Source organism: Pinus tabuliformis, chromosome 5_2 (genome assembly GCF_031772625.1).
Source record: "Pinus tabuliformis cultivar Carrire ecotype Pingquan chromosome 5_2, CPIR1, whole genome shotgun sequence".
Taxonomy (NCBI): Eukaryota; Viridiplantae; Streptophyta; class Pinopsida; order Pinales; family Pinaceae; genus Pinus; species Pinus tabuliformis.
The window spans coordinates 1,058,735,632-1,058,760,294 of NC_142306.1; the positions used below are offsets into that span (position 1 = coordinate 1,058,735,632).

Sequence of the window (24,663 nt, forward strand, 5' to 3'; positions counted from 1 at the left end):
TCTCAAAATCATAGAAGTCAGGTTTGTACACTTATAGTAGGAGCTAAGTTTGATCGCGATTGTACAAGGCACAAATATTTGCAGGTCAAGAACTAGAGGGTTGTATGTTGTACGATGACCAAAGGAAAATTTCATTGCTAAATTTTTTCATATGGTCATGTAAAGTTTTTTGACAAAAAATTTATTGTTAAGAGGTCAGCAACGGTGGGGGCTATGAGACCCCGCAACTGGGTCAACGCATAGGTAGGTAGTTGAGGAGTGGACTTGTGGGTTGGAGGAGTGTGTGTTGAGCACCCATGGAGTGAATGGATTCGTCATCATATGAGGAAAAGGTTAGGCTGTAGCCGAGAGGACAGGTCTGCAACAAAGGCTCATGTATGTAGTGCAGTAGAGAAGGGGCCTCAATGTAGTAGGTGTGTGAGTTTTGGGTTAGCGTCTGCAAAAAACTATGGACAATGCCAATTGCGGTGGTGGCAAAGATACAACGATAGGCATGCGACTACCGATCGCTGACCGGACATCGTCGCCATGGCAGACCTGCTCCTCATTTTGTCGCTGTTGTGTTGACTAACCACGTCAACCTGCACTTTGCCGAACCGTCGTATGCACCTTCATCCTAATTTCCGCCCACAACCCAACCACGCCGCTGTTGCTGTAATCTCTCACCCACAACCCTTCTTCTCAGTGGTTGCACAGTTGACATTCTAGCCACTTCGTCGTGTTGGAATTTGGTTAGCCGCACTCGTGCCCTACTGTGGCTTTTAGTTGTCGCAATAATCACTGGTATAAATTTAAATAAATAAGCCAAAGTATAGACAACCGCCACTGTCTAGCAATCCAACCACCGTACCACCGGTCAATTTTGTTGTACAGTGTGTCTCGCTTGCTCACAGCCGCAACTAGCGCCAACTGAACAATTTCGCTACAACTATTGCACCGATTCATCATACAATCGAAACATTCAACGACCACCTATACATTGTACTCATCGATTAGTACGATTCTGTCGTATAATATAAGATCATGACTAATCAACGCATCACATCATTTCAAATTATAAAATTAAAAAAAGAAAAGAAAGAAGGCTTACACATTTATAAAGTCAAAAAAAGGGGAGAAGTATTGTTTTCAAGTTGAAAAGAAAATAAAGACGGTTAGTTTAAAGTGGAAAAAGAAAAATACTAAAGTTAGTCCAAGAATTAATTTTAGTGGAATATTAAAAGAGTTTTCAGATTTTACTAAAAATATTTTAGTGGAATTCAAAAAAAAAGAAAAAGTCAAGCGATTTTTTTTTTTTTTTAAATTAAAATGAGTTTCGACCCAAGGGATTCAAAATGAACGAATTATGAGTTCAACCAACAAGTCGACATTGGAACATTGTCCAACATGTGGAAGGTTGTTTAGTATCGAAGAACATCAAGGTAATACAAGGATACAAATGAAAATATTAGAGGAAGAATTCACAAAGCTTGAACAAAAAAACAATGCATCGGAAAAAAATTATAAAGATCTTGAAGACATGTTTTACAATAAATCAAAAGAAAATGATGAAGAATTTTTGCGCCTAAGGGACCATAATAAAAAATTACTTGAACAAATAAGGAAGTCCAAAGTTAAGAAGCGAAAATTAAAGCAAGAAAATAAGAGCTCTAGGAAGAAACTCAATGAGGATCTATTAGAGAAGGAAGAATAAATTTTGTGCTTAAAAGACCTTAATCAAAGGTTTTGTTTTTGTTTTTGTTTTTTCTTTGGTTGTTTCTTCCCTTGGAAAAATCTGGGCAGATCAACCCCGAAGGGAATCTTTTAAAGCCCGTTGGCCAGACTAGCAGGGCCTAACCCCAAGGGTGTTGAGGAGAATTGACCTTGTGACCTCCCGATCGGCGAGGTACTTAACAACAGGGACTCGACCAGTTGAGCTAACCCTTGGGGCTACCCTTAATCAAAGGTTATTAGAACAAATCAAAGAATTAAGAGATGAGAAACTTAAAAATAAGATTGATGAATCAGAAACTCAAGAACTCATACGTCTCAAAAACCATAATCAAAGCCTACTCACTCAAATTAAGAAACTTAGGGATGATAAGAAGTCATTAAAAAACATATTAGAGGAACTTCTCATGAAGGAAGTATCGAAGTCGTCAGATGTAACTGTCCAAATGGAAGAAAAAGGAACGAAAACCGATCCAGTGAATATCACAACTCAAGAAGAGGATAAATCAATTGAAGTGATGACGTACTCAGAAGTTGCAGTCGAAACAACACAAAATTCAAGTGAAGATTTCACAATTAATCAAGCAATTTCTGTACCTGAAGAAATTAGATACCCCCAATAAGGGTGAGATCAAACTGCAAGAACTCCTTATCAACATCTGAATCCCAAGAGCAGACAACTAAGTCAGTATACATATTTGAACTATTCAGAATGGAAACAAAAAATTTATGTTCCAAGGAACACTGTTTGCAAAATCCAGTCCTATGATAACAATTCATTATAGACTTCCAGTAATTAGAAGATTCCATAGAAGATTAATCTAGGATGGTCAGATCCATTCTTAGTACGACAATTTTTTTTATCACTCAGAGGATCATATTATCTTGTATCAACAAAGATGAAAGTTCTGAGACAAGAAGATATTCAAAACGAGAAAAGAGATCAAGCCCTTTCATTAGTAAGCTTTGAGGACAAAGCTTTTTGAAGAGGAAGGCAATGCTATGAATATGATTCATAAAAAAAATAAAATTAATGTAAACAACAATAATCATAATAAGGTTAACTAAATAGTCATTAGTAATAAAAATGCATGTCTTAAAGACATGACCATTCATGAAGAGGCACATGCCTAGGTACATATGCAGGGCTCATTTGTAACATTCACATCATCTCATCAATTCTTTTATATAATATTCAATATACAATTACTTGTCTTACAATGAATTTCTTTGTCTTCGAAGTATTTCGAAGATTACTGCATAGTACGAACTTGTTCGTTACATTGGTATCAGAGCGTTTCTCTGAGTATACAAAATTTGTTCGTTTCAAACTGTCTTATCTTTTACAGTTAATGGCTTGACATCAGTAAAAGGGGCATCATCATTAGGTACAACAATGACACTCTTTGCTTTTGAAGACTTGAGGTACATAAAATGTTCAGATTAATATTAGTGCTTAGTTACATTGTTAGAAGCAGTTCAGTAGTGATGAAGAAGGTAGATCTATAGGTTATATTAGCTTTCTAGAAGGTCTACTTGATGATTAATTGAAGATGCTCTTGATGAAGTACCAAGCATTGGTATCATTGTTGGTCAGGCATCTATCAAGAAGCTGCTACTAATGTCACACCAACACTTGTATGGGAGCTTACATAGTTAAATGAGTGAAGCTATGTATGGACTACTACTAGGACCAATAGTGAAAATGTGTTTGTGAATGGAGGGAGTCGGAGTATTGATTTGTTGTTGATGCTGCTAGAGTTTTATACTTTTTGATCTCAGACTTTTGTGATCCATATTGATTCTTTGATGTTGACTTTCAGATTAATCACATCATCAATATTTGTTGGTCAATATTGATGATGTGATTAATCCAAAAGTCGATTTCAAAGAGTTTTATAATTGATGAGCATGGTGTTATTGCAGATTTGTAAGCTAGGGTTTGAACTTCCTAATGTCTTGACAACATAATATATGGTTGGTTGTTTTGAGTTCTTGGTTATAGAATATATATACCAGACCTTGTTGCAGTAAAAAGGGGCAGAGATAGTGCAACAGAGCAGTAATAGTACAGTGACAGACATTGTAGTTGCACATTGTAAGACTGTGTTTGCAAGTTGTACAATACAAGTTATAGATTGCATGATTGCAGGACTGACAATATATTGATGTAGAAACACTGAGTAGATTTTGAGCAGAAGCATATTGAGTATAGTTTGTATTTGTAGAGAATTTCTTTTTTTGCCGAGCACAGGTGGATCCAGTGTGAAAATTGTGAAACATGGTTTATTGTGGTGGAGTTGAAGGTTGGATCCTTTAGGGCAAGTGACATCTTGTTGAGTAGGGTGGCAGGGTGGTGCAAGGCAGGAGAGTGGAATCTCCTTTAGGTTGGAGCTCGAAAACACTTCAAGGTGATAGGGTGGTGTTAGGGCAGCTTGGAGCTGGTAAATTAGGGCATCAAAGTGTCCTTCCAGTTGGAGCTGGTAAATCAGGGCATCAGAGCATCCTTCCAGTTGGAGTTGGTAAATCAGGGCATTGGAGCATCTTCAAGTTGGGGCCTGTAAACTAGGGGGATGTAGCCTCCTTTAGTTGGAGCTGAAAAATTTGGAAGTTGGAGCTTCCCATTGTTGTAATCTTTTGAAGACCTATATTAAGAAGCATTCTGTGGTTTTTCTCCTGGAAGGGTTTCCACCTAAAAATCTGTTGTCTAATGTCTTGATATGGTGCATTATTGAATGGTGTTGTTTACTGTTCATGTGATGTAATGTTAACGTGAATTTAATGCTTTGAAGATTGAAAATTAATCAATGAGAAGGAAATACTGATTCACCCCTCTTTGTATTTCCAACAATGGTAGGGATGGATTCTAGTTCAAAGGGAGCAACCAAGGTAGCTTATGTAGCTCCGAGATCAAGGCCAATTCTAGGTTGTAGAATTACCTCCCTCTATAAGAGGAAGTGTTGATGATTGTAGTTTGGGTGGGTACTTCTACACAAACCTAAGTGTTTAGGTGCGGAAAAGTCACTCAAAGTCTCTTTAGAATACTTGCTTAAGTTTTAAGTAATTTGCGCCCAAGTCTAACTTAGAAAAATCACATAATTGATTATGCTGACTATTGAGCTAAAGAAACTTAGGAAAAGTAAAGTATTTATATTAGTGATTATGTTTTAATCTCAATCGTTAATCTCAAGTGAGATGAGATCTAATCTCGACCATCCGTCACTTTGGAGACTAGGGTTAGGGATTTATTTCGATGAGAAGTTATAAAAGTAAGGCTAAGGAGAGGAGAAAGACACACCATACAATGGCACAAGACATTGAGAAAGGGATTTTCTCAAGTGAAGAGTGAGATGCTCAACTTTGTCGGGTCTGAGGATGGTGTGGCGTACAAGATCTAGATAGGCCAAGCAGATCAAGGATAGATCGAGGGCTTGATTAGCTGGATTAAATCCAGGGTATGTTGTATATGTAAATTCCTTAGTTGGGCCATTATCCCAGAATGAGTCCAAGTATGTTTAGATTATTAATTTAATGAAGGATTGTTGATTGGTTAGAATTTGTGTGTGTCATATGTTATTGAGATTGGTTGTATAACTGTGCTTCCGCTGAATATTTTGTTAAGAACCTAGTTGTGCTTTTATTCAATAGATCTGTGCAATCTGCTAGGTATTAGTTTCGGTTGCTAGGTTCGAAATTTAAGAAACCAGCCTAATAATAGTTCTGTTGTCTTTTGGATTAAAAACAACCAATCCAGCCAACACTTTGGCCCCTGGCCCACTGAGTCTTCTGCTTAACTCTTGTCCTTGGCTTAGTGAGTCTTCCACTTAACTATGGCCCCTTACAGTGGAGACTCCCCAAGTCTTTTGAAGGCTCTAACTACATGTAATACCATGGGCTCTATACCATGGGCCACCAATACTAGGTGCCCAAAACTACCATTGTTAACCTAACAACATTGACTCTTTCATTGAGTCAAGTTTATTTAACAATTTGAATCTAATGGCAACGTTCTTTTTTATTTTTTTATAAATTATATAAAGAATAATTGCTGTTTCAACTCTCTTGAATTATTGACTTAAAGTCCTCTCCGCACTCAGCAGACCTGCCTCCATTGTTCATGCCGCCCTCTGTCCATTGCTACCAGCCCTTGACTTTGCTAACTGGAACCCTCAACCATGCAACAACTCAATGCTAACTGTAGTGTTGACTCTCCTCTCAGTGCGGATTCGACCTTCCATTACCACTGCCAGACGAACCATATACCTGCTAGGATGACGGTCCATGGCTCACAGAGACTTCTTTTGTTGCAGCCTGCAAGCTTGCTGCCATCTCTGTGGCCAGCCTTAAGGGGATTTTCCATGACCCATGGCTCAAGCAGTAGCCTGTAGACTATTCCATGGCCAACCACTTAAGTTGTAGCATGTAGCTTGTGCCATGGCCCATGGGATTTGTATCCACAGACCAGTCACCACAGTAGTCTGACTCTGTAGACAGTATCCAAGCAGCCAACCCCAAGTGGATTTTAATCTGTGTGTGTGTGTGAGAGACTCTGTAGACTGTATCCAAGTGGCCAAGCCTCAAGGGCATTTTAGTGTGTGTGTGTGCGTGTAGATGAACCTCATCCAAATCTCATTGGAAAATTTGAATTCGAATCAAATCTAATCGTCACCATGCCCAAACTCGAATATGAACCATGTGACTTAGCTCACTCCAACATCAAATAAATACAACACCAAGATACCTCTGTCCATACCCCCAATCTGGCACAACAATCTCCTATCTCCCGACCATCAGCTGATGTGCCAACCCAAATTCTAAATTTGAAAACACAGATAAAAAGAAATTGGAATCAGAGTAAACTTACTCAGATACAGACAGGATTGGTTGGCATCATCATGTGATTCTCCATGAGAATCGCACAGCTACAACACTGCATTGCACCAATGCATTTCTGCGTGTTTTCTTGCTCCCACCTTTCTAGGTCTTCCCAGGAACAATGAAGATCTTAGCCTAACCTTCAAAAACAAACTACCATGCATTCAGATATCCAAGACAGTTCTTCGTTGTTGAAATCCCTATCAACTGTTTCTCCTGCTATACATGAGGAGTTAATCCCCTGCCCTTTATGGACAGTTTGAAGAAGATGAGACAATACTGGCATTTCAACAGCAACTCATCAAATTTCCCACAGTCAGTTACCCATAAAATCTTCTGCCAACAAATTGCACTAATAGGGACTCTCTAACAAATTCCCACACCCCTTTCTGTGTTTTTCCTCATGTCCAACTAGATGGAGATTCATTCTTTTCTCACAGATATGGCTGCTTACAGGCTACTCAACAACCTACTGCTTCACTGAGGAAACCATCAGGACGTGTATTTTTCAAAACCTAATCAAATTTTGACAGCACTATCCTCTAGATAATATTTAATTAAATGTTTTATTTATACTTCAAATAAAAACAATGAAGTTTACTTGGAATTGCCATCTTCAAATATGTCTTGGCATTGACTCAAATTCTGCCCACAGATGGACCTGAAACCATTAGAATTGCATATGCACATGAAACAAGTGCACAAACACACAATACATGGAGAGAGTAATAAATGAAGTTCATCAAACAGTGTGTTACAACAGTACATCACCCAATATACACAAATACCACTCTCTCATTTACCTCATCATACATTGTGTCATATATAATCTTAAGACAGTTAGATCATCTAAACCACCTAACCAACCTTTTAATTATTAACATACAGTGTTATGTTACATGGCCACATTAATTCATTAGAATATTAATATTGGACCTTGCATTTTGTTGAGAAATCTGGGGGCAGCTTAATTAGATGATTTCTCTTACTTTGATAACTGCTTGTGATGTATTTTTACTTATCTTGATTAGCTTATTATTTTACTTGATTATAATTAGTATTCTTATTATCAAACAATTATCAAACATTGAAATAACAATGAGACAAGCAGACACAAGATATAGGCTATCAGCCAGGGTCAAAACCTCTCCTCTTGAGAGGAAAACTTGTTGGAAATAATACTGAGAGGGGGGGGTGAATCAGTATTATCAGATCAATAAAACCTTTTCAATTTCATACTCAGAAACATATACGCGACTTCAGTTAAGTGAACCCGCGTGTACACGCGACTGTGTCTAAAGCAACTAGCGTATATGCAGATATCTTATGATTCAGTTAATCTTATCTTCAGTAAATGCATCAGAACATTATTAAGCAATTTAGCAGTAAACAGGTGCAGTATAACAGAACAGAACATCACACAAGAGCCACACACATGAACACCATGATATAAGGTGGAAACCCAATGTGGGTGAAAACCACCTGCTGCAATTCGTCTCTTTCTTCTTTAATGAGAAACTTCTTTTACAATATACTGGTGCAGTCCTTTACCAGTATGCAGGCTACAACCTGCAGAGGGCTACAACCCTCTCTCTCGTTTTTCCAACTACTTTTGGAAGGGAGCTACAACCCCCTCAGCTCTTGTACTAGCTGATCCATTTACTAGTACGTAGGTGCTGACCCTACAACCTTCAGGGACCACGTTTCATTAATTTTCAGACTGGATCCAAGAGTACAAAGCAAACATTACCGCAATACAATCATCAACTTATACTTGCATCATAATTCATTAAACAACCCAATACCGAATCACTGAAACCCTGTCATCAAGAACACAGAACCCAAACCAGAATCTAGAACTCTGCAACAACCATCAGAATCAGCAACAACCTGAAATATCAACCCTTATCATGCATACGCTACTTCACTGTACCAAAACCGCGTGTATACGCGCTTTCTCCAAAGGCAACCCGCGTGCAGATCTAGAAATGATTACTTCTGCCTTTGCTGTCAGATCCGACCCTTGCCAAGCGTCCCGAACAGATAACCAGTAATACCAGATCCTCTCACTGCGTCAGACACCCACACACACTTGCTCTTTGCCTAGTGATCTTCTCCTTATATAGCCTTAGGCCTTGTTCAATACCAAGAGCCAAAACCATAGAAACACAATACCATCAACTTCAAAACTAGGGATCGACACGCCCGTCGAGATACAATGGTCCGAAACCATAGGCACAACTTCCAAGGACTAACCGCCATGGACCAAAGGTGCTTTTCCACATACACGCGCTTTTTCTGAATCCAACCTGCGTGTACACGCGACTTGGGCTTAACAAACCTGCGTGTATGAACTTCCTTGGCAAGCTGTACTAGGATCTGTCTTCTGAGTAAGTTGCCATCACCTGAACCAACTTCTGAGTATCTGTACCAACCTCTGAGTGAGTTGCCATCAAGGACAACACTTGAATCATAATGCCAACAATCTCCCACTTTGGACTTGATGGCAACCATCACACCAAGTCACTCTCCCCCTTTGACATCAAGGGCAAAGGGCTGACCAAGATATTCTCTTCTTTGGTATACCTTCTGCTGTCCATACTCCCCCTGAGTACTTGCTGAAAAATCCAACTATGCTCCCCCTTTGTGAATGCCAAAGTGTACCAATCTATCCATCCTGCTCTTGCTGAATTGTGCTGTTCATGCTCCCCTTGACTGTAGGCAAGATCTGCAAAAGATGTTCTTCAAGAAGAACAAGGACTTATACATTATAGAAGACCTTCCTATCACCAAAAGACTCAACATACATTCATCATTCATCATTCATCATTCATCATTCATCCCAGGCATAGTGGGGAAACCAACATAGGCCGTTACATGACCTTGACACCATAAAAGAGATATCACAAGAGATACATGACATAGAGACGAAATATCTAGACCAAGACTTATGAAAGCCACCAACAGCATCATGATATAAGCATCAGCCTGCAATACCATTCCTAAACAGTAAGATGTATCATTTATCTTCATAGACTTTATCAACAACTTCTAACCATAATGCCAACAATGCATTATTTGAAGAATATTCTCCCCCTGAGAGTGAGCCAACCATGTCTGAACCATTTCCTGAGTCTGTTCTGCTCCCCCTGAGCCTGAGCCAACCATGACTGAACCTGGGTCTGTTCTGCTGCCCTTTCTCCATATAACCATCTGTTCTGCTGCCCTTTCTCCATATACGCGACTTTGCAGCATGTAACTCGCGTATATACGCGACTTGTCTTCATTATCTCAGCGTATGCAGGATGGAATACTGAATCTCATCACTTTCAGATTCCCCTGTGTCTGTTATGTCAGCTGACTGAGTTGTCCCACACCTTTCTGTCTCTGTCTTCTTCAATTCCTGCAACTGTGATGATGTATGGTCCCCTTGTCTTGAATTTTGAAATCTGCTTCTGCATTCCCTTGCTTTATGCCCATAGTTGTTGCATGTATAACACCTTATATTTTTCATGTTCCTTCTATCACAATCAATTGCTTTGTGTCCATATGCATTACAGGCAAAGCAATACCCTCTGAAATACCTGGGATGAGATGATCTTTCTTGAACCATTCTATTTCTGCATCTGGCTGCAACATGTCCAAGATTATGACATACATAACATTCAACTTTATTCAGCGGAGGAAATAATCGTCTATCACGTCCATAGTTAGGAGTAAAGGATCTTCCTTGAGGAATTTCTTTTCTTGGTTGTTCCTTGAGCATTTCAGATTTCTCATTAGAGTTTCTTGTCTCACCTTGTGAACTAGATTCACCTTCAACATATTCATGAAAACCAAGACCAGTCTTGATAGCAGGAGATCTTTGACTATTAAGAATATCATCCAAGACTTTAGAACTATCTTGAAATCGTAAAAGCTTATCCTTTTCTTCTAGTTTACCTTTCAAGATATTTACCTCAACTTGATGTTGTTCTTCCTTTTTCAGATACTGCTTCCTTAGGTCTTCTTCAACTTTTCTCCCTTCTTCTACTTGTCGCTTTAGTTTGATCACTTCATGTTCTTGATCTTCAAGATCTTCTTTTAGAGAGAGGATCTTTGATTCAAGTCTCTGAATAGTTGTGCTCTGATCTTTTGCTATATCCTGCAATTTCTCCCTTACCCTGGTTTCTGTTTCCAATAGTTCTTTTAATTTGGCAGCTTCTTCAGTTTCTGCATTCTTCTCTTCATGTGCCATGAGACTTTTAATATCCTCGCTATCATTGGATGAAGCATTCTTCTTCTTGTGCGCCATGAGACTTCTAATATCTTCACTATCATTAAATGAACTTTTAATATGGGAATAATAGCTTCTACCATCTTCTTCATATATCCTTTCTTTGTTATGAGGACATCTAGCAGCATAGTGACCAACTCTACCACATAGAAAACATTTGAAAGGCAGCTTATCTTTGAACCGTCCAGTTCCCCGTTCAAGATTCTTGACAAAATTTACCTCATCTTCTTCCTCTGACACTTCGAATGCGGCCTCTGGTGGTACCTCTAGTCGCATTTCAAAAGCAGTTAAGATCCCGTGAAGCTGTGACATGGTAATTTTTCGCACATTCTCCTTTTCTTCTATGGCAGATACTTTAGAATCAAATTTAGTAGACAGAGATCTCAAAACCTTTTGAACTAAGACAACTTCCTCAAATTCTTCACCCAGATCCCTCATACAATTCACAATCTCATCCATACGCAGGAAATAATTAGCTACGCTTTCATTACTTCGCATCTTAAGAGTTTCATACCGGATTCTGAGAGTTTGAAGCTTCGCTATTTTTACCTGATCGTCTCCTTCGTAGCTTGTAACGATTTTGTCCCATATTTCCTTAGCTGATTTGAGATGCATGATCTTCATAAATTCTGATTGAGTCAAAGTACTCAATAGGACATTAACTACTTTGGCATTGAGCTCATATTGCTTTTTCTCTGCTGGATCTGTAGGAGTTGCTGATGGGAATTTGTATCCTCCTTCTATGAGTCCCCAAACTTCTGCTCCAAGAGACTGTAGATATGCAGTGGTTCTTATCTTCCAGTGAGTAAAATTGTTCCCGTCAAAGACTGGTGGCCTGATGTGTGCCTCTCTTTCTGGATTAGCCATTTTGATGGATCTTTTTCCTTCAAGCGATCAAGCTTCCTCTGAAGGACCTGCTCCGATACCAATTGTTGGAAATAATACTGAGAGGGGGGGGTGAATCAGTATTATCAGATCAATAAAACCTTTTCAATTTCATACTCAGAAACATATACGCGACTTCAGTTAAGTGAACCCGCGTGTACACGCGACTGTGTCTAAAGCAACTAGCGTATATGCAGATATCTTATGATTCAGTTAATCTTATCTTCAGTAAATGCATCAGAACATTATTAAGCAATTTAGCAGTAAACAGGTGCAGTATAACAGAACAGAACATCACACAAGAGCCACACACATGAACACCATGATATAAGGTGGAAACCCAATGTGGGTGAAAACCACCTGCTGCAATTCGTCTCTTTCTTCTTTAATGAGAAACTTCTTTTACAATATACTGGTGCAGTCCTTTACCAGTATGCAGGCTACAACCTGCAGAGGGCTACAACCCTCTCTCTCGTTTTTCCAACTACTTTTGGAAGGGAGCTACAACCCCCTCAGCTCTTGTACTAGCTGATCCATTTACTAGTACGTAGGTGCTGACCCTACAACCTTCAGGGACCACGTTTCATTAATTTTCAGACTGGATCCAAGAGTACAAAGCAAACATTACCGCAATACAATCATCAACTTATACTTGCATCATAATTCATTAAACAACCCAATACCGAATCACTGAAACCCTGTCATCAAGAACACAGAACCCAAACCAGAATCTAGAACTCTGCAACAACCATCAGAATCAGCAACAACCTGAAATATCAACCCTTATCATGCATACGCTACTTCACTGTACCAAAACCGCGTGTATACGCGCTTTCTCCAAAGGCAACCCGCGTGCAGATCTAGAAATGATTACTTCTGCCTTTGCTGTCAGATCCGACCCTTGCCAAGCGTCCCGAACAGATAACCAGTAATACCAGATCCTCTCACTGCGTCAGACACCCACACACACTTGCTCTTTGCCTAGTGATCTTCTCCTTATATAGCCTTAGGCCTTGTTCAATACCAAGAGCCAAAACCATAGAAACACAATACCATCAACTTCAAAACTAGGGATCGACACGCCCGTCGAGATACAATGGTCCGAAACCATAGGCACAACTTCCAAGGACTAACCGCCATGGACCAAAGGTGCTTTTCCACATACACGCGCTTTTTCTGAATCCAACCTGCGTGTACACGCGACTTGGGCTTAACAAACCTGCGTGTATGAACTTCCTTGGCAAGCTGTACTAGGATCTGTCTTCTGAGTAAGTTGCCATCACCTGAACCAACTTCTGAGTATCTGTACCAACCTCTGAGTGAGTTGCCATCAAGGACAACACTTGAATCATAATGCCAACAAAACTCACCAGAATTCTTCTCTTCTTATAGTATGTTCAGATGATGAATTCTAAGACCTGAGACCCTTGTCAAAGTCTCATCCAAGACCAAGTCAACCTTCTTCTTGATGAGCTTTTCCTTCCAGCAACTTCTCCAACAACTTCAACCCCAGCAACTTCTCCAGCAGCTTTGAACCCAACAATTTGTTCTGTAACTTCGACTACTGCAGAAACCCTAGCTCTTGCACGTGTGAGAGAAGATGGTGATTTCTTCCTTGTTTCTCCTTCACTAGAATTGGTTCTTTCTTCTAGTGAACTTGGCTTGTAAAGTATACTTATTGATGCCCTAACTTGACTTCTTTTAGCAGGTCTGCAATTCTGTTTAACCGCTGCAATAGGTATCCTATTTCTCTCGCACGAATGAAGGATAATAGCTGTAAAACAGTCCCAAAACTTCGCTTCCTTCTTCTTCTTCTTCACTAGGTATTTAGGCTTCTTTCTTGTCTTCTTATCTTCCTTGATCAAACTTCTTGAGAGCTGGATAGATACCCTTCCAAAGATGTCGAATACTTTGTATATATAGGCTTCTTGTGGAGGTCAAATCGCTGTCCATGAGGCTGACTTATCTATGCTCGTTGGCTGACTTGTTCTTTGCTTGTTGACAAGGTCTTGGAGGGTCTATATGACAGTTTTGACTTTACATAAATTTTCTTTGACTTGATGCAATAAGCCCATGAGGGTCGTCCATACATGACAATGACTTAATTGACTTGTTGACTCAATGACAAGCCCTAGAAGCACTCTTTGGGTGCTTGATCTATAAATAAAATAACCTTGAGCATGAAACCCATGCATCATGAATGAAAATGATAAATTTCTTTTTGTCTTTACATCAAATATCTAAAATCATGATTACATATGTCATTATGAAGACTGAACCTAGTTACATATTTCAACACTCCCTCTTAACTAGGGAGGTATTCATAATCTATACAAGGTACTTGGACATTCTCATACTAAAGAATTCTCATAAGAAGAGTCAAATTGGTAAGCCATCTCATAAGCTATTATTTCAGCTTATCTTATTGCATCTCATCATATCAACCAACATTGTCACATAGCAAGGCCTTGACTAACAACTCTATCTCTCCACAAGATCAGAGCACAATGTTGGCGAGACAATGACTAATAGACACCTTCATCATTGTCTCTCAAGGCACATACCCCACCCAGATGTTCACAAGGTATGTCCTTTTAGGACAATTCCTGTCTTGGATTAACACATCCTCAAGGAATTTCCTCTTCGACTACTCTTACCTATTGGATGCCCTACCACATCCTCAAAGAGTATCGGAAACCATATGCTTACCCAATCCTCCATTCTTTCTTCATAACATGAAGACAAGAATGATGTGTCTATCTCTCCCTCTCAACTAGGGAGGATATACTCATTCCTATAAAAGGAATATACTCAAGCTCCCTCTTAACTAGGGACTTGCCCAAGCTCCCTTTCAACTAGGGACTTGTTTCCATCAACAATTATCTGCTATTTGGTGGAGATCATGGTACTATCAGCTGCTTGTAGGGCTCCTCCTTTCTGTGTCATGTCATGTACTTCAACTTCTTCATTATGGAGCCTTCTTCTTCCAGAACTTTCTTGTAGGGCATCGACCATCTTCTACATCACTTTCTCTTTAACGAATCAATAGTCATGTCATCCTTCTCTTCATAGGAAAGTGATCTTCTAGTCCACATATGGCTATCCTTCATACAACTGCCTTTTTCTAAGTCATGTTTCTTTCAGGATCCTCCATCCATCCTCATGAATACTAGTTGTAGGCGACTTTCTACAACATTCTTTCAGTATCCCTATAACAACCCAACTAGATGATTTCAAAAATCAAAATAAACATCAAACCAAAGTTACCTTTGTTAAGATGGCTTTTCATCATGACATCAACTTTTCCTAGCATCAACATCCTGATTCTGCACATGCATGAATCCATCTCGAAGACATTCAATATCAAGGGTCTCCTTTTATAGACTTTATCAGGGTCTTCATACCTTCTCCATGGAGATGTCATATCTAATCCTTCTAGTTATTGGATGTTGATCACTTTTCTTATCTTATAGTTGCATCTTCCCACAAACTCTTCTTTCATCTTCTTCACATATTGCTTTCCTCAGGATCTTCGTTACGTGGTTCTTTCAACATAGGAACCATGATTGTCAGCCACCTCATATTGTTCATGAGGTCATACCATATTGATTTCATCTTGTCAATATGTAGAAGAGTTCAAGGCATATTGCCAACATGCCTTCATGCATCATTCTAATGGAAGAGATCCTTCTTCTTTGGTCATGGTCATGAGACAAAACATTTAACCATGCTATCTGCAACTATATGATGACATGACTTTATCTATCAAATATATACATACTTTTTCCTTCCTTTGGTCATCTAGACTTCTTTCTAGCAGCTTCCTTTCCTTGCTTGAAGATGAAGTTCTTCAACCAACTCAACACGCTGCATATATTCGACATCATACCTTACCAGTGGATCCCACACAAGGTGGAATGAGGACTATCTACAAGACACTTGTGTTAAATTATGGTATGCTCTATGCTTAGAGCAATTTACTTCTTTTACTTTTATTAGCCACTAATTAGCAATCACAACATAAAGTAAAATGCAGATAGAACATTAAATGATCGACATAAAACAAGCCAAGACAAGAGACACAAGATGTGGCGGCTAGCTAGGGACAAACTCCAATGCCCTTTGATCAAATTTTCTTTTATCTTCAATAGTTCAGCAGAGAGAAATAGTACAATTCAGAATTCTGTAATTTTATAACAGCAGCAGAGAACTCTAAATCAGCAAAGTCAAACTTGGTCAAAACAACCCCGGATTGACTTCTAGTCAACTTGAAGAACTCGGTCTTCAACAGCTGTCTTCAGCAGCCCAAAACAATCCACAAACCTCAGTCAAACAACAGTCAACACTTGGTCAAAGTCTGGTCAAACCTGCAGCAGCTCCTTGACAGTCAACACTGGTCAAAGGGGTGGTCAAACCTGGTCAAAGGTGCTGAACAGAACTGCGGCTAGCCTAGGAGAGGCTGCCCAACCCAATCCGCAATCAAGAAGGCCTCCACGCTGGTCAACACTATCCAATCTGCCCACCTGCAGCTAGGTCAGTCCAAGTCAACGCTGTCCTAACCAGAAATCTGCGTCTTCCTTCTTCAGCCACACGTGTGAGAGAGAGAGGCTCATCTAATCCGTAGGAGAGAGAGAAGACGATTGATGAGATGAGTTGCCACACACTTAGCTGCTGGCCGACCTTGACAATTTGTCAAGTAATTAGAAATAAATCCATATCTCCATAAATACTCGTCGGAATCGGATGATCTTTAAATCAATCCTACACCTCTCGATGAGAGGAATCTAGGAAAAATATCAGCTGCCATAAATAAGGTGACCCACATGGAGTTTGGCCCTAGTTGCCAATTTTAACAACTTGCTTTTTCCAAGTAGAGGCGAACCTTCGTATAAAGATTGTAGTGGAGGATCTTGATGACTCTTATTCTGCAAATGCTCCTTTCTAATGATTATGTATGATGACCTCTTTTATCTTCTATATTGCTAGATGACTTTGTCCAACCATATATATACTGCTACTTCAGTTGTCCTTATATGCTTTCAATGGAAATGTCATGAGCTTTCTTCCTTTCCATCATGATGACTTCTTCAACCATGAAGATTTCTACTTCAACTATCCTTCCAAGCTTCTATGATAATGTCATCACTATCTGTTAATTTTAGGAATGTTCTATGTTTAGAGCAATTTATTTCAATTTTCATAGTTAACTCAATATCTTTTCCAGATTAGCAATCACATTAGCATTAAAGTAAACTGCAGATAGAATATAAACATAAATCGCAGAAGACAAGCCAAGACAAGAGGATACAAGATGTGGCGCTAGCTAGGGACAAACCCCAATGTGGGGAAACCCTTGATCAATTCTTCTTATATGTTCTTCAATAGTTCAACAGAGAGAGAGAGAGAGAGAGAGAGATAGTACATTTACAACAGAAGTCAACACTTTGACTTATCTAGATAAGAGCATAGATCATCTCTAAGAAGATGATACATGAGATCAGTTGAAGACATGCTGCTTCAACTGATTCTCCAAGGTGACTCCTTCACCTATCATTGTGTTGCATCTCGTCATCATGCTGCACCTCACTGTGCTGCACCATGCTGCACCCATCATCACAATGTTGGACCTTATGACCATGCTGTACACATCATACTGCTGCACCTTATGCTGCACTGTTGTCCCAGTGTTTAGCACTGCTGTACCTTGTGCCACTGCTGCACCATGCTGTCACCCATGTGCTTGCTGCACCATTGCTACTTTGTGTACTTGCTGCACCAAGTACCATACTGCTATCCCAATGTGCTTGCAGCACTATGCTTGCTGCACCTTGTTGTTGTTGCTATCCCATGTACCATACTGTTGCAACACCATGAACTTGCTTCACTAAATACAGTTGTCCAATGTACCATACCACTATGTACAATCACCATGTACTTGCTATTGCTGCTGTCATCAAACAACTACCAAACAATCATCAAACAACTACCAAACAATGTAAAAACAATGAAACAAGATGACACAAGATATAGACTATCAGTGAGGGCCAAAACCTCTACTCTTGAGAGGAAAACCCACCAGAATTCTTCTCTTCTTATAGTATGTTTAGATGATGAATTCCAAGACTTAAGACCCTTGTCGAAGACTCCTCCAAGACCGAGTCAGCCTTTCTTGTTGATGAGCTTTTCCTTCCAGCGACTTTGACCCCAACAACTTGCAACGTCGACCCTAGCAGTTCTTTCTATAACTTCGGCTATTGCAGAAACCCTAGCTCTTGCACGTGTGAGAGAAGATGGTGATTTCTTCCTTGTATCTCCTTCACTAGAATTGGTTCTTTCTTCTAGTGAACTCGACTTGTAAAGTATACTTATTGATGCCCTAACTCGACTTCTTTTAGCAGGTCTGCAATTCTGTCTAGCTTCTGCAATAGGTACCCTATTTTTCTTCCACGTATGAAGGATAATAGCCCTAAAACAGTCCCAAAACTTCTCTTCCTTCCTCTTCTTCTTCGCTAGGTATTTAGGCTTCTTTCTCGCCTTCTTATCTTCCTTGATTGAACTTCTTGAGAGCTGGATAGATACCCTTCCAAAGATGTCGAATACTTCGTATATATAGGCTTCTTGTGGAGGTTGAATAGCTGTCCATGAGGCCGACTTGTCTATGCTTGTAGGCCGACTTGTTCTTTGCTTGTTGACAAGGTCTTGGAGGGTCCATATGATAGTTTTGACTTTACATAAATTTTCTTTGACTTGATACAAAAGCCCATGAGGGTCTTCCATACATGACAATGACTCAATTGACTTGTTGACTCAATGACAAGCCCTAAAAGCACTCAATGGGTGCTTGACCTATAAATAAAATAACCTTGAGCATGAATGACAATAATAAATTTCTTTTTCTCTTTACATCAAATATATAAAATCATGATTACATGTCATTATGAAGGCTGAACCTAATTACATATTTCTACACATTTTACTTCAACAGGATCTTCATGAGTGAAACCATTGAAAATGGTTCTGAAGTGTTGGACCAATAGCGTGACTGGTCAACATTTATTTTCAAGGATTTGATGTATCATTATTGAAGTTGAAAGTTGAAACCTAATAAGAAATAGGAATAAAATGTGAATTAAACTATCAGCTACTTCTGCATCCTTTTTTTGTGTTTATGCAAAATGACATTTAAGTTTTTCTGGATTGCCTTTTCCTGGAAGGGGATCAGAAGAGTCATATATCAATTACAACTTTAATGAAAACAGATACTGACAAGAGGGACCTTCTTACAACATAAGATTACCTTGTTTAGCAATTCCCGACTGTGATTCTCTTTCCAAGAAGTTACCTCGATTAATAAAAATCATTAGTCTTGCCCCATCCTCAAACAAACAGAAGGATGTAGAAATAAATAAAATAGCAAAACAGAGAGTATTGATGTAACGAGTTTTTAATCTTGGAACTGTTGTTTGATACTGCAAAGGTTGGAGTCTGAACAGAGAGTCCACTGGGCAATAGGAGATTAAACCGAGTAGAATATTCAGGTCTTCATATTTTGTTATAAAATGCTTCAAGCTCTTTTTCCTTACATTTGCCTTCCACCTGAACCTGTATTAAAAATTGAAATTTGAATTTTACATGAAGGTTTTGACTAAAAGCTTTTAATAGTCATTTGGATTGTCCCTAAGCATGTGAACCAATATATATAATCATATTTTATTGTCAGGTATTCTTTTGTTAAGAGTGGTTGAGGACCACTCAGTGATGTATTATCCCTCCTGTTATGTGTATGACTCGATAGTGGTCCAATCATGGTTTTGTGACAGTGGTTTAATGTACTCGTATGCCTATACATTGAAACTTAGTGTAATGAAATCAATTGAGCATTTTTGCGGCGATATGGCAGCACCTGTTTATTTCACTGTTGTACCTATTGTTTGGATGGCTGTTCACTTCTGTGATAAAGCTCACTGAACTAAAGCGAGGCCCAAATGACATTTATCTTTTCATTCCAAGTTTCAGGTACTGGTAAAAATCCTTTCTTCCAAAGTTTGTCTGATATATTAAAGTTACTCCAAGTTGTGACAACCAAATGCATATCAACTCTGAAATATAATGGTTTGCATGTCAGAAAGTATTGGAAATGAAATGGTTAATCCCTTATTAGATTATCAATTCTCATTTCATCCTTGCAAACAGGACTGAGATATGAGATATATGCAACTGTGCACTGAAGTTGCAGTGGTGTGAATGATTTGTGTTTTTCATTTTTTCTGCAGCATAGTGAAATATACACTTTGCATTCTCTAGTTTCTTTTGGCTGAACCATCATGCATTGAATTTCTCTAGATTCTGACAAAAATTCATGACTTTGAAGGAGAAGCTGCAGGCAATAGAAAAGGACCAGAAAGAGTATACACTTGATGAAGAGGAGAATAGAGAGCGGGAGGTACTTTTAAAATCTGACTGCACTTTGACAGGCTCTATGGTGTTGAAGAAGTCTTTGTCTCGTAGGTATCCTGACATGGACTTTGAAGAGGCTCTTCAAACAGAAAATGAGAAACTGCAAGAGGAGCTGCAACGGTTGGAATCCCGCCATGAAACTGAGCAATGTGATGTGGTTAAACACCTAATTGATTTCACAGAGGCTGCTGTTACTGTTACATCTGAGAGTGGAGAGCTCAAGTTCAACAAAAGTTATCGTCAGGCTGATTATCATTCGGATGATGTTCACCAATCGGAAGATGGTGAAAGCAATGCAACTCCAGATGCCAAGATCAGAAAATCACTTAAAAACCATGGAAAGTGTGCTGTCATGTAGGATGCCTTGTGTGAATCACTCAATGCGAAAATTGAGGAAATTTGGAAAATGTAGAAACTGATCTATGAATGAATGCTAAAGCTTAAGAAATGCTTATTGTTTACATAGCATCAAACCAGAATACACGCACATTGTCTTTAAGGTTGGAAATGGTTATTACCACGAGGCTTATGTAACACAAAATTTTAGGCATTCATATCCTTCAGCTATGGAGCATGATAGGAGGTGGAAGCAGATGGAAGACACACTGATTTTATATCAAGCTGTACCTTTTCATGCCTGTGCTCTCATATGAGATGAATAGTTTCTTGCTTTACACTATCCAGCCCAGATGTATTAATAATCAATTAATTACTTATAGAGAGAAACAGAGAAGACACCTTTCATTTGGAACATAGCTCTGCCTTATCAGGAATGTAACGACTTACGGTAAGATTCTTGATATCTGTGACGGAATTTATATGAAGGTGCAAGGAAAAGACAAAATAATTTTTTTTATTTGTTGCCTCTGAATAATAGTTGTGTACTACCTTGCAGAATGCACAGCCCATCACACTAAATTCATAAGGTTTCAAAAGTATATTAAGGTAGACTTCTTCTGTTTACGTGTGTCAGAGAGAGAGAGACTAGAATAATATTAAGAACATCAAGATTCTGAGGAACCATGTATACAATGCAATACTTGGCATCGAAGATGCAGCAGAGAAGAAATGCATTTGTCCATTGGTCACTTGCATGCACTTTTTCTTTTTGACTATTTTCTTGGTTATGCATTCAATAAAGCTCTATAGTGCAATATGCTTGCATTGGATTTTTTTCTGGGTTGAGTGCAAATTAAAATGCACTCATAAAACAGTCTTGCTTGGCTACTGTGAGAGAAGCCAACCATTACATCTATCATTTCTGATGATGTTTAACTGTATCGGATATCCTACTTAATTGTAACTAGTGCTTTAACTTTGCTAAGTACTCTTTCTAATTCTGGGTTTTAAAATACAAGAGATGCCACAAATATGTATTCTATTCCAAGACATTATTTCATATGAACACTAGGGCCACTAACAACTAGATTAGATGTATCATGAATGCCATATAACTAGGTTACAAGGTGGCATGAATGATGAGTGTTTGTGGAGTGCAATGAAACTTGAGACCAATGTTTTAAAACTCCGACTCCGACTCTGACTTAGCCGAGGGTTGACTCCAACTCTGACTCGGTATCGACTCGGCCGGCTCGATTTCAATGACTCGGTCGTTGTAAAAATTACATTAAATATTTATTTTTTATAAAAACACATCATTTTAAAGATTTTCATTTATGTTTCCAAACACATAGCATTAGAATATAGATAGAAGACAACATATGATCAAAGTAGGCTCATGCATATATCCATTATATCAATATGGCACCTAGTGCACTGTCCAATACATACACGATGATGATATAGAGATCAAAACAAAAACACATAACCGAGGAGGCTAGAAATGGCCTTTACAACAAAAGTTTGTGACCAGTACTACTGGCTACTACTAGAGTTGCCAACATCATCTGGCTCAGTGTTACTTGGGAGCGGGAGCGACATTTTCAGAAGCTCCCGGTTTGGGAGCGAATCCCGAAGGAGTTCGACAACCAATGTCACTAACATCAAGGTACATAGAGGGATTATTGCTCTTGATTAAATACAAGTTCCATACCCTAATACATGACAAAATTCAATGGAAACATTGTAATCCCCCAATCCTAAAATGCTGAAAAACTGATAAGTCTACTGGATTTTGAATGAAATCTAAAATTCTACTTTCTCCATATGAAATCCAATGACGCCGGAACCATTCTCAAACATCCTGAGTCATTTCATGGTAATGTTAAAAGTTTAAGTAAAAGGATGAAAATGAAGATTAAGGAGAATGTCACTTTTGCTTCAAAAATTTAACATTACCATGAATAGCATATCAATATTAGGGATCGGAGTCAGACAGGGAAACCCATGAGTCAGACAGGGAAGCCGAGGGGGTCCCCAAAAATGAAATTTAAAAAAAAAATGCCGCTGAAGTGACTTGACCAACTGCTGTTACCGAGCCGGTCGAGTCGTTAGCCAACTCCGCCGACTTGGTAACAACCTGGCCGGCTGGTCCGGTTCAAAGGTTGAGTCGACTCGGTTGGGCTATGACTCGGACCAACTCGGCCGAATCAGAGTCGAAATGGCCGGTTTTTAAAACAGTGCTTGAGACTTAGTTTTATCATTTTGTCACTTTGTTGTCAGACGACAAGCTCCTGTTACTCTCTTTTCTAAAGGTCACCAGTTCTAATGATGAAATGTCAACCTAGTAAGATCATGCTCAACTCTTCTAATGAAGGCTAGTCTTGAGTTTGACTGATTAAACCTTTAAACAATTATTTCTAAAAGGTTCGCCTAATTGGAATAACCTTGATTGATTGAAAGGTCAACCCTACACAGATTTGGTCTTGAAAGACTGATATTATTGTGTTAAAGTATAGGACCTTACTTCAAAGAGCCCTGAATGCTTCGACTTGAGCTCAAATAAGGTTCTAACTTAAAGGTCTTACATTGTAAGGTCAAAGTCGACTGTATGTTTTAAGGGTTGCTCATGACTAAAAGGTCAAGTCTTGATTAGTTAATAGGAAAGACACTAGTGTATTGGTTTTGATATAATGAGAAGTCAACCCTTCAAAGATAGGGCTTTGAGAGGCCTTAACCTGGTCTTGAAAAGTCTTGCTTGAGCTCATGTGGTCAACCTTTCAACCATGTGACTTTGAAGGGCATAATTGGGCCTTTAACTCATGTAAGTGTGTGTTGTAACTAATGGTCAAGTTAGTCTAAGGTCCTGATGTCTTATTAAAGTTTAACATCATTGTTGTAAGTAATGGTTAAGTTAGTAATGTCTTGATATCTTATTAAGATTAACATCATTGAATGAAAGGTCAACCCTTAAGATATATTGTTTTGAATGACCTTACTTAGTCCTGAGGTTTTAGTTGAGTACAAACAAGGGTTGGTCTGGATTGAATGAGAGGTCGACCTTTCATAGGTATAGTTTTGAAGGACTTTAATTTAATCCCTAAAAGGCCTTCTTGAATTTAATCCCTTAAAGGCCTTACTTGAATTCAAGTAAGGATTATCTTTAGTAAAGATCAATTTGATAAGTTTTTGATGCTAAGAGTTTTTACCTCCAATAAGCACATCTAAGAGATTTTGTAGGAGGTGTTATTCTAATCACTAATGTCACAAATTGCACTTCATTAAGCAATGTATTTTTAACCAACCACAAGCATGTATGTTTTAACAATCAATGGTTTTGATTTGTGTGTAGATAAGCATCATAGTTGGAAACACTCAATAATATCTTACTAAGAATGTATGTGTTGAGAAACCAAGTGTAGTGGAATTAGGTTTGGTTTCTATACTTGATAATTATTTGTGAATGTTTAGATTTCTTATTTTATTATTTGTTATGTCTTCTTCATCAAGCAATTATACAAAATGTTCAATCTTTCATGAAAAAAAAGAGACAAGGGACACAAAAATTAGGCTCCAAGCCACGGCGAAACCCCACAAGGGGAAAAGCCCAACAATCATTCTCTTATATAATAAGATCAAAATGAGATATCGAAGGCTTAAGACCAAGACCAAAACCTGCCACAAAGATCTAAGCCAACCCTCTAAGTCTCTGCAAACCAAGTCAAAGTCAACAAAAGTCAATGTTGGTCAAACCCTCTGAAAATTTGGTAACATCACATAAATTCTTTTTTCATGCAGTAGAGGCTGAATTTCAGCCTTGTAATGACCTCAGAAAACCACTGAAACTTCGCACGTGTGAGCAAAACTAAGGCAAAAAACACGTCTTATCTCTCTCCTTTGATTTCCACTGCCTTTTCTTCTTGACTAAGCGCAAAAGTGATGACAAGAATGAATAATGTTCCATGAGGCCGAGTTGACTTGTATATATCGCTGCCTAGGAGGGTGGAATAGGTGCCACATAGGCCGACTTGTCCAGGGAGGGTCGACTTGGTTTATGTTTGACTCTTTGACTAAAACAAAAATCTTTCTTTTCTTACAAAAGTCCAAATGGGGCTTGATTC

The 24,663-nt window shown here is 38.8% G+C and overlaps 1 protein-coding gene across 3 annotated transcripts in view; it reads left to right on the forward strand.

Annotated features, from left to right (window-relative positions):
- The window catches only part of LOC149162875 (protein MID1-COMPLEMENTING ACTIVITY 1-like), a 116,840-nt gene extending 95,884 nt beyond the window's left edge, over positions 1–20,956 (forward strand). For all 3 annotated transcript variants that reach the window (XM_089437426.1, XM_089437428.1, XM_089437427.1), the window contains one exon: positions 20,118–20,956. In XM_089437426.1, coding sequence (XP_089293552.1) covers positions 20,118–20,561 — 444 coding nt within the window. In that variant the 3' untranslated portion in view covers positions 20,562–20,956. The remainder of the gene's footprint in view (positions 1–20,117) is intronic.
- Positions 20,957–24,663: the final 3,707 nt, after the last annotated feature.